This window comes from Rhipicephalus microplus, chromosome 6 (genome assembly GCF_043290135.1).
Source record: "Rhipicephalus microplus isolate Deutch F79 chromosome 6, USDA_Rmic, whole genome shotgun sequence".
Classification (NCBI taxonomy): Eukaryota; Metazoa; Arthropoda; class Arachnida; order Ixodida; family Ixodidae; genus Rhipicephalus; species Rhipicephalus microplus.
Genome location: NC_134705.1, coordinates 11,725,072 through 11,739,003, shown reverse-complemented (window position 1 = coordinate 11,739,003; position 13,932 = coordinate 11,725,072). Strand labels below are relative to the sequence as shown.

Here is a 13,932-nt window from a genome sequence, read left to right as displayed (position 1 = left end):
TTAACAGTGCGCCATTCAATGTACTCGAATGTTGCAGGTTCCATCAGCACGATTGAAACAAGGATATCGAAATGAATGCACATGTAAGCTTTTCGCAACGGCAAAATTGTGAAAATTCGTTGAGCAACAACGTCCTTCGGATGACACCAGTTAGGTGCAGGAGAAGTTAGCATGGACTGTAGTCGTAACTTCATGTTTCATTGTTCTAATGATTTCGCTTCGCTGGTCGAGCTTAAGCGTGTTGGCCGCATATGGCACTTTGTAATGTTCACTGTAATTGGGCTACATGCAATGCACAAAGAAACTATGCTTTTATTTTGAGCTCACTGAACAATATTATGCAATGAATATAATCAAAGTGACTTAAAAGCAAGAAAAATACATTAACACACGATGGGACGTAAAGTGCAAATCGCTGCTCGTGAGCAAGCAGCTCATCATTCATCGGGTTCGTCGTTTTCACTCTCAGCACGTTGACAACCATCTACGTCCAGTGAAAAACCCTTGACTTCAAGATGGTTTCTTTGAACATCATTGCTGAAAGTGATCTGAGGTATTCTTTCCGCCCAAAAACTTCTATAGAACCAACAACGCATCATTTACCACACACAACACCCACACGGCGTCACTCACGACGTTTATCTGGGGGTGCGGAGAACATTTCACCACAGTTCACTATAATGCCCAGCAAGAAAGGAATCGCTTGCGGTGTGCTGTCGTTTATCAACGAACGTAAAAAACAAACAGTGCAGCCTAGGCCAAGGTTTGGAAGCGCAAACTGCGAGCCCGCAATACTTTCAGTGTACAATGAATGTTATGGGATTCATGCACTACAAAAGCACTGACGAATGCTATACGAACGTAAAACAAGCTGAGTTTCAACTGCGAAGGTCTTACAATAACATCTAACTATCCAAGGTGGCTGCAAAAGATCTCACAAAGCTGATATTTGTACTTTGAGGGTTATAATCGAAAGTGCGAGTTGCCACGTATTTTCCCGAAAGCTTCGCGTCTCGCATGAACGAATCAGATTCATCGTGTTGCAACGCCTACTTTATTCTGGAAACCAATTGTTTCAAACCTGTAAATGCTTGCCTCAATGCACTTAAGCAGAGCTGCTTGAGGAACAGGAAAACAAAGGTCTTTCACATCTAGTTTCTCTGAGAAAGCATCGGGGGTCATGCCTTCGTAGTTACCTCAGAATTTGATTAAACCTTTAACCCTCAAGGGATCTTCACCCACAAGATGATCAAGCTTGTCCATCGGGAGACCAGGCAATCCTTTCTGCCATGTGTACTTTTCAGATACAATAACCCTGAGGGGGAAATCTGGCTTGTGGGTTTTTAATAATCAATCCGAGAGACTCATAGTAGGAGCGAAATCGATTTTGGAATGATTCATGAGTAAGCATACCTTCATTGTCATTATCTGAGAAAGACTTACATTTTTCAAAATGCTCATTGACTTTTAGTGTGCATGCCCTGTATCACGTGCTTCAGCACATATACTGTTAAGAACAAGGACCCTTGGTCACAGAACTGGACGATGATGTTCACTCAATCAGGGCTAGCTCCGTCTTCCTTACTTCCTTCTTTTTCTCTGTCTATCACGCCTTCTCCCCCCCCCCCCTCCCCGAGCGCCTGCCCCACTTCTTTAGTTTTAACATATATGTGAGGCTCCCCTCGTTCTAAAAAAAAAAAAAGCTGAAAGTTGCCCTGTCTCTTCCCTCTCCATGTCTTCAAAGTGTAACCCTATCATCAACATGCAGAACCAATTAACCCATCTAAGTGTGTTATAGTAGTAAAGTCTTGTGAAAATAAGATTCACGTTAATTTTGAGTACATGTGACTGCCTCAACTCCTCTATGGAGCGCATACACCAAGATGCCAATTTGTAGCCGTGCATTATGCGGCAGAAATGCCGGTGAGCACACACCTTCTTTTTGGCAACCAACACGGCCACTGATCGATGCTCAGGTGGCTCCTGGGAGACTGGATCCAGCACCAGGTAGTGCTTCTGGCGGGCAATGCTCAGCACATCACAGAGCACACTCACCTCCATCAGGGACGACCTGCACATCAAATGAGTCACCATGCCTGCAGGCTGCGCTTTTCCACATGCTGCTTGAAAGGACACAATGCCAAAACTGAATTTTGGCTTTAAAGGGACACTAAAGAGCAAAATAATTTTTTACCTATTAGTAAAGTACAATTTCACAATTCCCAAAACACTACTCTTACCGCAACATGGCAAGCAAGAAAACGTGCGAAAAGAAAATGCTGGTGGAGACACCAACTTGAGATTTCCTCACCAAACACCGTGTTGTCACAGATTCTGAAGACTTCTACTGGGTCCTTTTAAGGTAACTTATATTTTTTTGTCAGTTATTGTGTTCACCATTCCGGAACATCCCAATCAAATTCCAGAACCAGTAACTGATATTATGTGGATGAGAGAAACTGCTAAATGGAAGCTGAGTGCTTCCAGACAGCACCAACACAAGACAAGCCATGCATTGATAATCACTTGTAAGTGGTTCCAAATAGCCACAAACAGCCAGAACAAACCCAGAGAATTTCCATTTCCCTCATGAATTCATATGAGTTTTCAAATCAGGCAACTAATCATGTCCTGCATTCTGGAATGAACCCTTCACGCTGCATTTGTCAAGGAGCAGCAAGACATCCATGTGACAGCAGTGGGTAGTGGGGAAGACCGCGATTTTGGAAAATACCAGGACTACACTGAAAGCTCATACGGGAGCCTGCGCCACGTCAGGGTAGGCACAGAATTCGAAACCAGCGGTCTTGCAAAAACTTATTATCATCATTATTATGCATGAGCCACAGAAATTGAGCAAACCCCACAACTTCCTACTCACTGGCTGATCGGCCCTTGTGGGCATCACCTTGTGAACTACTATACTAAACTGCTTCGATTCTCCGTACATGCATCAAGCATGCTGGAAGGAAACAAACGACCGTGTGCATAACATTTGTCATTTCAAGGTATCTTTGAATGCTTATTTCAAGCGCAGTTAGGTGCCCACTGGGCCATAATTCTTTTTGTGAATCAGCGAAGGGCAACATGCGAACATGCACAGCTGTTGACTTTATTGATGGTTCTGCTTATGATGACGACAATTAAATATGTCTGAGTGCTTTGTCATGCCGACACAGATCGGATACTTTGACCTCGCAATTTTCTGGTGTAACATGTTGCCGGGGGCCTGTTAGTCAACCAGACACATTGTTTGCTGCAGCAGGCAACAAATAATTATTTACAGGCCTCTCATTATTGACCAGTTTTGGTTCAAGAGAGCTCCAGAAACAAAAAGTCACCGGGTGCAGCTATCACCACATAGCGTGTGCCGTTAGCGCGTGCGCCACATAGCGTGTGCAACCAGGTCAGCACACTGTGACAGACTTTCGCACGGTCAGCATCAAAAATTACTTTCGAATAGGAAACGGGACTGCAGTGTCACCAAACACAAAACTTCCAAAAAGTGCGCCACGGCCACGCACTCACGATTAGCCGCCGAGTAGCATAGACTGCTGGAACAGACGAGGCAAAAGGAAAAGGGTGTCATGACTTGCTTTATTGACTGCAAAGTTTTAATGACTGCATAGTGTCGGTTCCACAACAGAGTCGAGTGCTCATGCAAACTTTAAAATTAATTGAAAATACCTCCCAAGCTATGTTCACTTTTGATATTTTGCAGATGTAATACGAATCACGGGAATCAAAGCCGCAGGCTATCTCGACAGCGAAATTTTGTGTAAGTCCCCTTTTAAAGCACCCACTTGTTGCTCAATTCCCATCTTTTGAAGCCTGGCATGATTCTAGACTTCTGTCAAATCATGCGTTAAGGAGACGCCTTCCACTATATGACATCCAAATCAACGAATCTCTGCGGTACAACACCTGCTTGACACACAGCCTTGCGTGGATCCTCACTCAAACCCACAAATTTTATTATTTTATTTGCATCTCTCTCAATTATTTGGTCACTGAAAAGATAGTTTTTTACTCGCAGCCAACAACAGCAACACCGGAATATTTTCGAAACGAGCTCACTAACACTGTAGCATTAGCAAATAATACACTCAACTCTCGTTAATTGAAGCTCGAAGGGACGTCTGAATTTTGTTTGAATTATCAAGAAGTTTGATTTACCAGAAGTTTTCAGATATATGAATGTGGATGAGGTGACACCACACAATATGATAGGCATTGATTTATCAGACCTGAAAATTTTCTAAGCGTTTTTAAACCCCAACTCCACAAAATGAACAGAAAACAGAGGTCTAAGGTCCACATTTACTGCTGATCAGACCTTTTAAAAAATCCTGAATTGCCAACTGCGTTTTTGCCATAGGTATGCGCCTTCAGCACAAAGCTGCCTATACCAGCAGAGAAGCCTCGCAGTTTACCATGTGTGTGCTTCGTTTCAAACATTTGTTTACTTGCAAAGCCTTTTTCCTTGAAGGCCTGAGGCACTTATTTTTCATTTTTTAGGCTGTTAGGATTAAATAAGGATGCAAAATGTTAAATACCATATTTACTCGCGCAATGAATGTACTTTTTTTCTTGAAAAGTCCAAGCAAAGTTGGCTGGTGCATTTATTATGCAAGGTAAACTTTATGAAGGCTTTTTTGGAAGGAGCAAAAAATGTGGTAATGCAAAAAAAAGTTAAGTCACTTCATCATCATCATCATCAGCAGCCTGACTACGTCCACTGCAGGACAAAGGCCTCTCCCATGTTACGCCAGTTAACCCGGTCCTGTGCTTGCTGCGGCCAATTTATAACCGCAAACTTCTTAATCTCATCTGCCCACCTAACCTTCTGTCTCCCCCTAACCCGCTTGCCTTCTCTGAAAATCCAGGTAGTTACCCTTAACGATCAGCGGTTATCCTGTCTACGCGCTACATGCCCGGCCCATGTCCATTTCTTCTTCTTGATTTCAGCTATGACATCCTTAACCCCCGTTTGTTCCCTAATCCACTCTGCTCTCTTCTTGTCTCTTAAGGTTACACCTACCATTTTTCTTTCCATTACTCACTGCGTCGTCCTCAATTTAAGCTGAACCCTCTTTGTAAGTCTCCAGGTTTCTGCTCCGTAGCTAAGTACCGGCAAGATACAGCTGTTATATACCTTTCTCTTGAGAGATAGTGGCAATCTACCTGTCATAATTTGAGAGTGCTTGCCAAATGTGCTCCACCCCATTCTTATTCTTCTAGTTACTTCAATCTCGTGGTTCGGCTCCGCGGTTATTATCTGCCCCGAGTAGACATAGTCTTTTACAACTTGAAGTGCACTATTACCTATCTCGAAGCGCTGCTCTTTTCCGAGGTTGTTGTACATTACTTTTGTTTTCAGCAGATTCATTTTAAGACCCACCTTTCTGCTCTCCTTGTCTAACTCCGTAATCATGAGTTGCAATTTGTTCCCCGAGTCACTCAGCAATGCAGTGTCACCGGCGAAGTGCAGGTTACTAAGGTACTTTCCATTAACTTTTATCCCTAACTGTTCCCATTCTAGGCTTCTGAAAACCTCCTGTAAGCACACCGTAAATAGCAGTGGGGAGATTGTGTCCCCCTGCCTTACACCCTTCTTGATTGGTATTCTGTTGCTTTCTTTATGAAGCACTATGGTAGCAGTTGATCCCCTGTAGATTTCTTCCAGGATGTTTATATATACTTCATCAACGCCCTGATTTCGCAGTGTCTGCATGACGGCTGATATTTCTACTAAATCAAACGCCTTCTCGTAATCTATGAAGGCTACGTATAGTGGTTGGTTATATTCTGAGCATTTCTTTATTACCTGATTGATAGTATGAATGTGGTCGATTGTTGAGTAGCCTGTTCGAAATCCTGCTTGTTCCTTTGCTTGATTGAATTCTAATGTTTTCTTTACTCTGTTAGATATTACTTTTGTACATAGCTTGTATACTACAGAGAGCAAGCTAATCGGCCTGTAGTTCTTCAAGTCTTTGTCATCTCCTTCCTTATGTATTAAGATGATGCTAGCGTTCTTTCAAGACTCTGGTACTCTTCCCGTCAGGAGACACCTCGTAAACAGGGTGGCTAGTTTTTCCAACACAATCTGTCCGCCATCTTTCAGCAGATCTGATGTTACCTGATCCTCACCAGCAGCTTTGCCTCTTTGCATGCTCTCCAAAGCTTTTCTGACTTCTTCTATTATCACTGGTGGGATGTCATCTGGGTTACTGCTAGTTCTTATAGTATTAAGGTCGTGGTTGTCCCGGCTACAGTACCGATCTCTGTAAAACTCCTCCGCTATTTTAACTATCCTATCAATATTGGTAGTCATTTTGCCTTCTTTGTCCCTTAGTGCATACATCCGATTTTCGCCTATCCCAAGTTTCCTCTTCACTGCTTTGACGCTTCCACCGTTTTTCAAAGCGTGTTCAATTCTCTCCATGTTATACCTTCTTACGTCGGATACCTTACGCCTATTAATCAACTTCGAAAGCTCTGCTAGTTCTATTTTGTTTGTTGTACTTGAGACTTTCATGATTTGATGCTTCTTAATGAGATTCTTCGTTTCCTGGGAAATATTGCCAGTGTCCTGTCTAACTACCCTGCCTCAAACTTGCACTGCACACTCCGTAATAATACTCGTCAGATTATCATTCATTGTATCTACACTAAGGTTGGTTTCCTCACTAAGAGCCGAGTACCTGTTTTGAAGCCGAGTACCTGTTCTGAAGCGACTTGATGTTGTTGGAAATAAACTTGACTTGACTTGACTTGACTTGACTTGACTTGAAGCAAGACTCTGAATTCCTGTACTTTCCCTCTCAGTGCTAGCTCACTGATTGGCTTCTTGCGTATCAGTTTCTGCCGTTCCTTTCTCAAGTCTAGGCGAATTCGAGACCGTATCATTCTATGGTCACTGCATCGTACCTTGCCAACCACTTCCACATCCTGCACGATGCTTGGTTGTGCACTAAGTCTATTTCGTTCTTATTTTTGCCATTAGGGCTCCTCCATGTCCACTTGCGGTTTCCTCGTTTTCGGTAAAAGGTAATCAAAACTCATAAATTATTGCGTTCTGCGAATTCTACTAGTAGCTCTCCTCTGGCAATTCTAGTACCGATGCCATAATCTCTTACTGCCTGGTCTCCAGCCTGCTTCTTCCCTACCTTTTCAATAAATTCTTCTATCAGTATAGTACACTGTGTTTTTACCTTACTCATTGCCGATTCCATGCCTTTATTGAAGATTTCAACTGAAGCGTCATCATGGCTGGATGTAGGCGCGTAAGCCTGTACCACCTTTATCTTGTATCTCTTATTCAGTTCAATTACGATACCTACCACCCTTTCATTAATGCTATAGTATTCCTCTATGTTGGCAGCTATGTTTTTGTGAATCAGGAACCCCACTCTCAGTTCTCTTCTGTCAGCCAAGCTCCGATAGCAAAGGACGTGCCCATTCTGTAGCACCATATAGGCCTCATCTGTCCTCCTAACCTCACTGAGCCCTATTATATCCCATTTAACACCCTCTAGCTCCTCGAATAGTACAGCTAGACTTCCCTCACTAGATAAGGTTCTAGCGTTAAACGTTGCCAAGTTCAGGTTCCAATGGCGGCCTGTATGGATCCAGAGATTCTTAGCACCCTCTGCTGCGTTGCAGATCTGACCGCCGCCGTGGTCAACTGCTTCGCAGCTGCTGGGGACAGAGGGTTGCAAGTTATTTGACGTATGCATGTAGGAGGTAGTGGCCAGATACTGCACCAGGGTGGCCAATCCTTCTCTGGTGAGGGAGTGCGTTCCCGGCGGTGGTTACCGGTGAGGCCGCACCCCAGGCCTCGTAATGCAGTTCCATCACCAAGCGAATTTTTTTTTTTTATCCGGTTGGTATCCTGCCATCCGGCTGGGAACTGCGCGGCACCGGGATTTTAACCACGGACCTTTTGCATGCGAGGCGGATGCTCTAACCACTACGCCATCGCTGTCAAAAATATATTGTGAGCACGACAAACGAATGACTCTTTATTCTCTTTGTAATCATCATAACCTGTACATCTTCTTCATCTAAAAATATCATCACCAGCGTGATTTAGCTCGAGCCTGGCCGAATAAACCGGTTCCTCACAAGTGGTGGACTGTGCTTTTCGTTCCCTCAAGTCCTCTCGCCCGTTCTAGCTGGAGCTCCGCTCGGGTCGTCGCATACAACCCCCTGCCATGGCGGCCCAAGAAAATCCTGGCCCATCCAACAACGCCGTCTTACTGCAGCCACCGCCACCCGCTCCACCATACAACACTCGCCTGCGTGATCTACCTGTGTTTTCCGGTCTCCGAGGCGATGATGTCGAAGACTGGATTAAGAACTACGACCTCGTCAGCGATTTGAACAGGTGGGACAATCCACAGAAGTTGCGCAGCGTCCTATTTTACTTGTCCGATGTTGCGAAAACTTGGTTCTGGAACCACCACCCGGGTCTTCCCGACTGGGACACTTTCGAGCAGCAAATTCGTCAGATATTTGGTGCCCCTGCAGTTCGCACTGAGGCAGCAAAGAAGAAACTCGCTCAACGCACGCGGCTGCCGGGTGAATCTTACACCTCTTATATTGAGGATGTCCTTGCACTGTGCAAGCGCTTTAACACCGGCATGTCTCAGAACGACCAAATACGCCACACTATTAAAGGCATTAACACCGTCGCCTTTAACGCCCTCACCACGCAAAATCCTGTCACCACCCAGGATGTGATAACCATCTGTCAGCGACTTGACGAGCTTTAGTCTCTTCGCCTTTCCTACGATGCCACCGACGTTCGTTTGCCTGCACCCCTCGACTTGCGTGCGCTTATTCGCGACATCGTTCATGAAGAGCTGCATGGGCGCTGCTTTTCCTGTGCTGCGGAAGTTACTTTACCTCCTGAAAAAGATAGCTTGCGAGACCTGATTAAACAAGAGATCGCCTCCGCATCGCGTGCGACGTGTTCCAACAGTCCCTGCGTGCGCCAGACGCGTACGTACGCCGAAGTTGCCGCGCTCTCTGCCGCACCCACCATTTCTGTGCCTACAACAGCAGACCATACGCCTGTGGCTTCGTTATCACCGCCCTTGCGTGCACCACCTTACTACGCACCTCAGGGCCCACCTCGGCCAACCTGTTACTACTGCAGCTATCGAGGACATATCGCTCGGTTTTGTCGAAGGCGCCAACAAGACGAGCGACGCGGCTACGCTCCCGAAGAACATTGAAGCTTCCGTCCGACCATGAACTACTTACGGCCACCCTCCCGATCGTCTTATTACCGTTCACCGTCACCTACTTACCATACGGAAATGCCTGGGAATTCCCGTACGTCTCGCCGCAGGTCGCCTTCGCCAGGCCGCCGTTTAGTGTCGCCTCTACGGCCCGCCTCCCACTCCACGAACGCCCACGCGGAAAACTCCCCAATGCAGTTTTAGGAGGCAAAACTGCATCCCTTGGACAGCTAACAATTCCTCCAGAGCGGCCATCGAATTTGATAGTAGTGTTTGCAGAAGGTGTACGTGTTGAGGTTCTTGTAGACACTGGCGCTGCCGTTTCGATTATTCGTGCTGATTTTTGTTCCCGTCTTAGAAAAGTCACCACACCTTATGGCAGCCCACCTCTACGTGCGGCGACCAACGCTCTCATTCGTCCACTTGCACAGTGTACCGTTCGTGCCTGCATAGAAGGCATTCGTCATCACATTGTTTTCGTGGTATTTCGTGAGTGCACCCACGCTCTCATTCTTGGGTGGGATTTCTTGTCTTCAGCGTCCGCTTTCATATCATGTCATCAGCGCCTCCTGCATCTAAATGCCACTGACTCTTCGTTGCTTGAACAAGATGGACGCATCCGCCTTGTCACCAAGTCAGATTATGTACTTCGGCCATACATCGAAGAAATTATAAGTGTTAAGTGCACCGACATTGTGGATGGCGACGTACTAATTCTCCCTTACGGTCTTACCCTACGTAGGGGCATTGTGATCACATCGGGGCTTATTCACTTCTTCGATGCGTGTACGTACCTAACCGCCATAAATCAAACGCCCGAGTGTGTACTGCTCCCCTGTGGCTCAACAGTATCTTGCGCGGTCGACAGTAAGCCTGTTGCGATTGTTACTCTTCCGAACAACAACCACAACAATGTTCCGAAGTCGCAATCATTGCCATTCAATGCCTCTGCCACACCTGTGTCCGCAACAATAAGCAATGACTTAACACCTGATCAAACTGAAGATTTGCTCGCCCTGTTGAATAGACACCGTTCTCTATTTGACGTGAACTCGCCCGCCCTCAGCATGACTACCACCGCTACTCACAGCATCCAGACTGACGGCTCTCGTATTGTACATCGGCGTCCATATCGCGTGTCTCAGGCAGAACGCAAGATCATCGAGGAAAACGTCTCAGACATGCTACGGCGCAACATCATACTTCCTTCCTCGAGTCCCTGGTCATCCCCAGTTGTTCTCGTTCAAAAGAAAGATGGGACAGGGCGTTTCTGCGTCGATTACCGTGCGCTGAACAAAATAATGCGCAAGGATGTTTATCCCCTCCCTCGGATCGACGATGCACTGGATTCATTACAGGGCGCAGAGTATTTTTCCAGCCTCGACCTTACGTCAGGCTACTGGCAGATACCAATGTCGGAGTCTCATAAAGAGAAGATCCCCTTTTCAACGCCAGATGGGTTGTAGGGGTTCAATGTGATGCCTTTTGGACTCTGTAATGCGCCCGCCACCTTCGAACGCATGATAGACGGCGTATTGCGTGGTTTGAAATGGAAAACATGTCTGTGCTATCTCGATGACATAGTAGTATATTCATCCACGTTCTCGCAGCATCTACAACGTCTCGACGAAGTCCTCACATGTCTTGCAAAAGGTGGTCTACAGCTTAACACCAAGAAATGTACTTTTGCTAGCAAGACAATCAAGGTTCTCGGCCACCTTGTCAGCAAAGAAGGAATTCAACCCGACCCCAAGAAGCTTGTCGCTGTCCTCGATTTTGCTCGTCCACTACGTCAAAAGGACCTGCGCAGCTTTCTTGGGTCATCTTCTTACTTCCGGCGCTTCATACGTGGTTTCGAGGAACTTGCGTCTCCGCTCCATCAACTCCTCTCAAAGAACGTCCCCTTCATTTGGTCCGAAGACTGCGAAAGCGCTTTCACGGCATTGAAGCAAGCCCTCACGTCGAATCCGGTACTGCGCCACTTCAATTCCACCGCACCCACCATCCTTCACACCGACGCAAGTAGTCATGGTCTTGGTGCGGTACTCTTGCAGCGTGACAAAAACTCACGCGAACGCGTCGTTGCTTACGCAAGTCGTGCTCTTACCGCTCCAGAAAAGAACTACACTATCACCGAGCAGGAGTGCCTTGCTGTTGTTTGGGCAGTGCAAAAATTCCGACCATATCTTCACGGCCATCATTTTACCGTCGTGACCAACCATAACGCCCTATGCTGGCTTTCATCGCTGAAAAACTTAACGGGTCGCCTTGGTCGCTGGGCGCTTCGCTTGCAGGAGTATGATTTCGATGTCGCCTACAGATCTGGGAAGAAGCATCAAGATGCTGATGCTCTATCGCGCTGTCTTTTGCCCAGCGGAAGCAATTCACCATCGATACTCCAAAACGACAGCACCTCTCCAATCGCAGCGCTAAGTTCGTCACCTGCCACCCTATCTGTCCTTGTTTCACAACAACGTGTCGACCCATACTGCCGCACCATTGTTGACCGCTTCACCGGCTCTACTACTCCTCCAAACGCCAAACTCCGTCGACAACTTAAACAATTTAAGCTTGTCGGTGGTGCTTTATGTCGCTACATTTACCACATCGATGGAAACAAGTGGGTACCCGTCATCCCACGTTCTCTGCAACGTGATGTTCTGGAAGCCTTTCATGATGATCCAACCGCTGCTCATCTAGGCTACCACAAGACTTACGACAAAATACGAAGTCATTGTTTTTGGCCTGGCCTCTCTTCAGCCGTCGCTAAGTACGTTGCCGTTGCCTCCTGTGTCCATTGCCAACGGCGAAAACAACCGACAACTGCTCCGGCTGGCTTAATGCAACCTCTTCCTTGTCCCGCCTCACCTTTTGAAGTCGTTGGAATCGACTTGTATGGCCTTCTTCCTATATCATCCAATGGGAATCGCTGGATTGTCAGGGCAGTCGACCACCTTACCCGCTACGCAGAAACAGCTTCTATACCATCTGGGACTGCCACTGAGATCGCCGATTTCTTTCTTCGCCACATCTTTTTGCGTCATGGAGATCCACGCATTCTTCTCAGTGATCGTCGCAAAGTCTTCCTATCTTCCATTGTCGAGCAAGTTTTGCGTGCCTCGAACACTGTTCACAAGACCACTTCTAGCTACCACCCGCAGACCAACGGATTGACTGAACGGTTTCATCGGACCCTATCGGACATGATCGACATGTACGTTCACCCCAACCACACGAACTGGGATGCAATTCTACCCTTCGTGACATTCGCCTATAATACGGCTGCTCAACGCACTACCGGCTTTTCTCCGTTTTTTTCTCGTCCATGGTCGCTCGCCGAGTTTCGCTCTGGATGTCTCTTTTCTTTCGGCCCCTGCACCCTCGACGGCTCCTTTCTCTGAAGAATTCCTAACTCGTCTCGCACACTGCCATCACCAGGCCCGTGTTAACAACGGCCTCTCTCGAGACTCAAGACACTCGAAAATCTCGCTACGACTCGTCTCGCCGTGTTGTGAGTTTTTCCCCTGGTGACGAAGTTTTTCTATGGACTCCGCTATGCGTCCCCGGCCTATGCGACAAATTCGTCAGTTGCTTCATTGGGCCATACACGGTGGTCGAAGAGACATCTCCTGTCAATTACCGCGTTTCTCCTCTTAGCGCTAGTCCTGATCATCGTTGCCGAGGAACAGAGATAGTTTAAACAGATCTCGTTTAAAGCCTTATGCGCGACACATTTCATAATACTGTCAAGTGATCAGGCGGCCGCTTTCACCGCGCGGGGGAATTAGTGTGAGCGCGACAAGCGAATGACTCTTTATTCTCTTTGTAATCATCATCACCTGTACATCTTCTTCATCTAAAACTATCATCACCAGTGTGATTTCGCTCGAGCCTGGCCGAATAAACCGGTTCTTCACAATATACCTATACGCATTAAATTGTGAACTTTCAAATTCTAGTACAAACTGTATATGCGGTACACGTAGAAAATTAGACAGATATATTTTATTGATAAGTTATCGTGGAATGTAACAAAGTTCTTTATAAATTTTTTAAAGCGGGGCGCATAAAAATCTATATGATGTTCAACAATGTTCAATAGCCGGGGTACTTGATACTCAAGGTCCTGACTCCCGTAGTCAGTTCGCATAAGTGGTGGCCTTCTCGTTCGGTGGCGTAATTGATATCGAGGGGGAGAAACGCGCAGCCTACTAAAATGGAGCCTGCGCTTTTTTATGTGCAAAAGTAATCTATAATAGTTGATTTGATTTGCTCTGATTAACGAGTGTTTCTCAAAAAGATTGTGTGCGGGTAAATCTCGCGGTCTACCGTTATAGTTTTCGAAAATTTGCATTGCCCTTTTTTGCAGTTTTATTAATTTGTTGTAATTTTTTGCAGTTGTTGTTCTCCATATTAATGCACAATAGCTAAGTTTTGAGTGAAAGAGGGCGTAGTACACTGCCTTCTTTAGTGTTAGTGGTATAAGACTACTAAATTTATACATGGAGCCTACTACTTTACTGAGGTCGCAGCTGAGTTTATTGATATGATTGTCCCAAGAGAGGTTTTCTTGAAATCATACCCCCAAAAACTTTTGCGTTGTTACCTGTTCTATCTGCTCTTCTTTAAATAAAACAGTAATCTTGACAGGCATTGGCTTATTTATCGGTTTAAATATTAT

General features: G+C 46.0%; 1 protein-coding gene across 11 annotated transcripts in view; it reads right to left on the bottom strand.

Moving 5' to 3' along the window:
• Nucleotides 1–13,932, bottom strand: part of MED17 (mediator complex subunit 17) — a 258,928-nt gene that overhangs the window by 146,109 nt on the left and 98,887 nt on the right. For all 11 annotated transcript variants that reach the window (XM_075865805.1, XM_075865809.1, XM_075865806.1 and 8 more), the window contains one exon: nt 1,936–2,071. In XM_075865805.1, the coding sequence (XP_075721920.1) occupies nt 1,936–2,071 (136 nt within the window). The remainder of the gene's footprint in view (nt 1–1,935; nt 2,072–13,932) is intronic.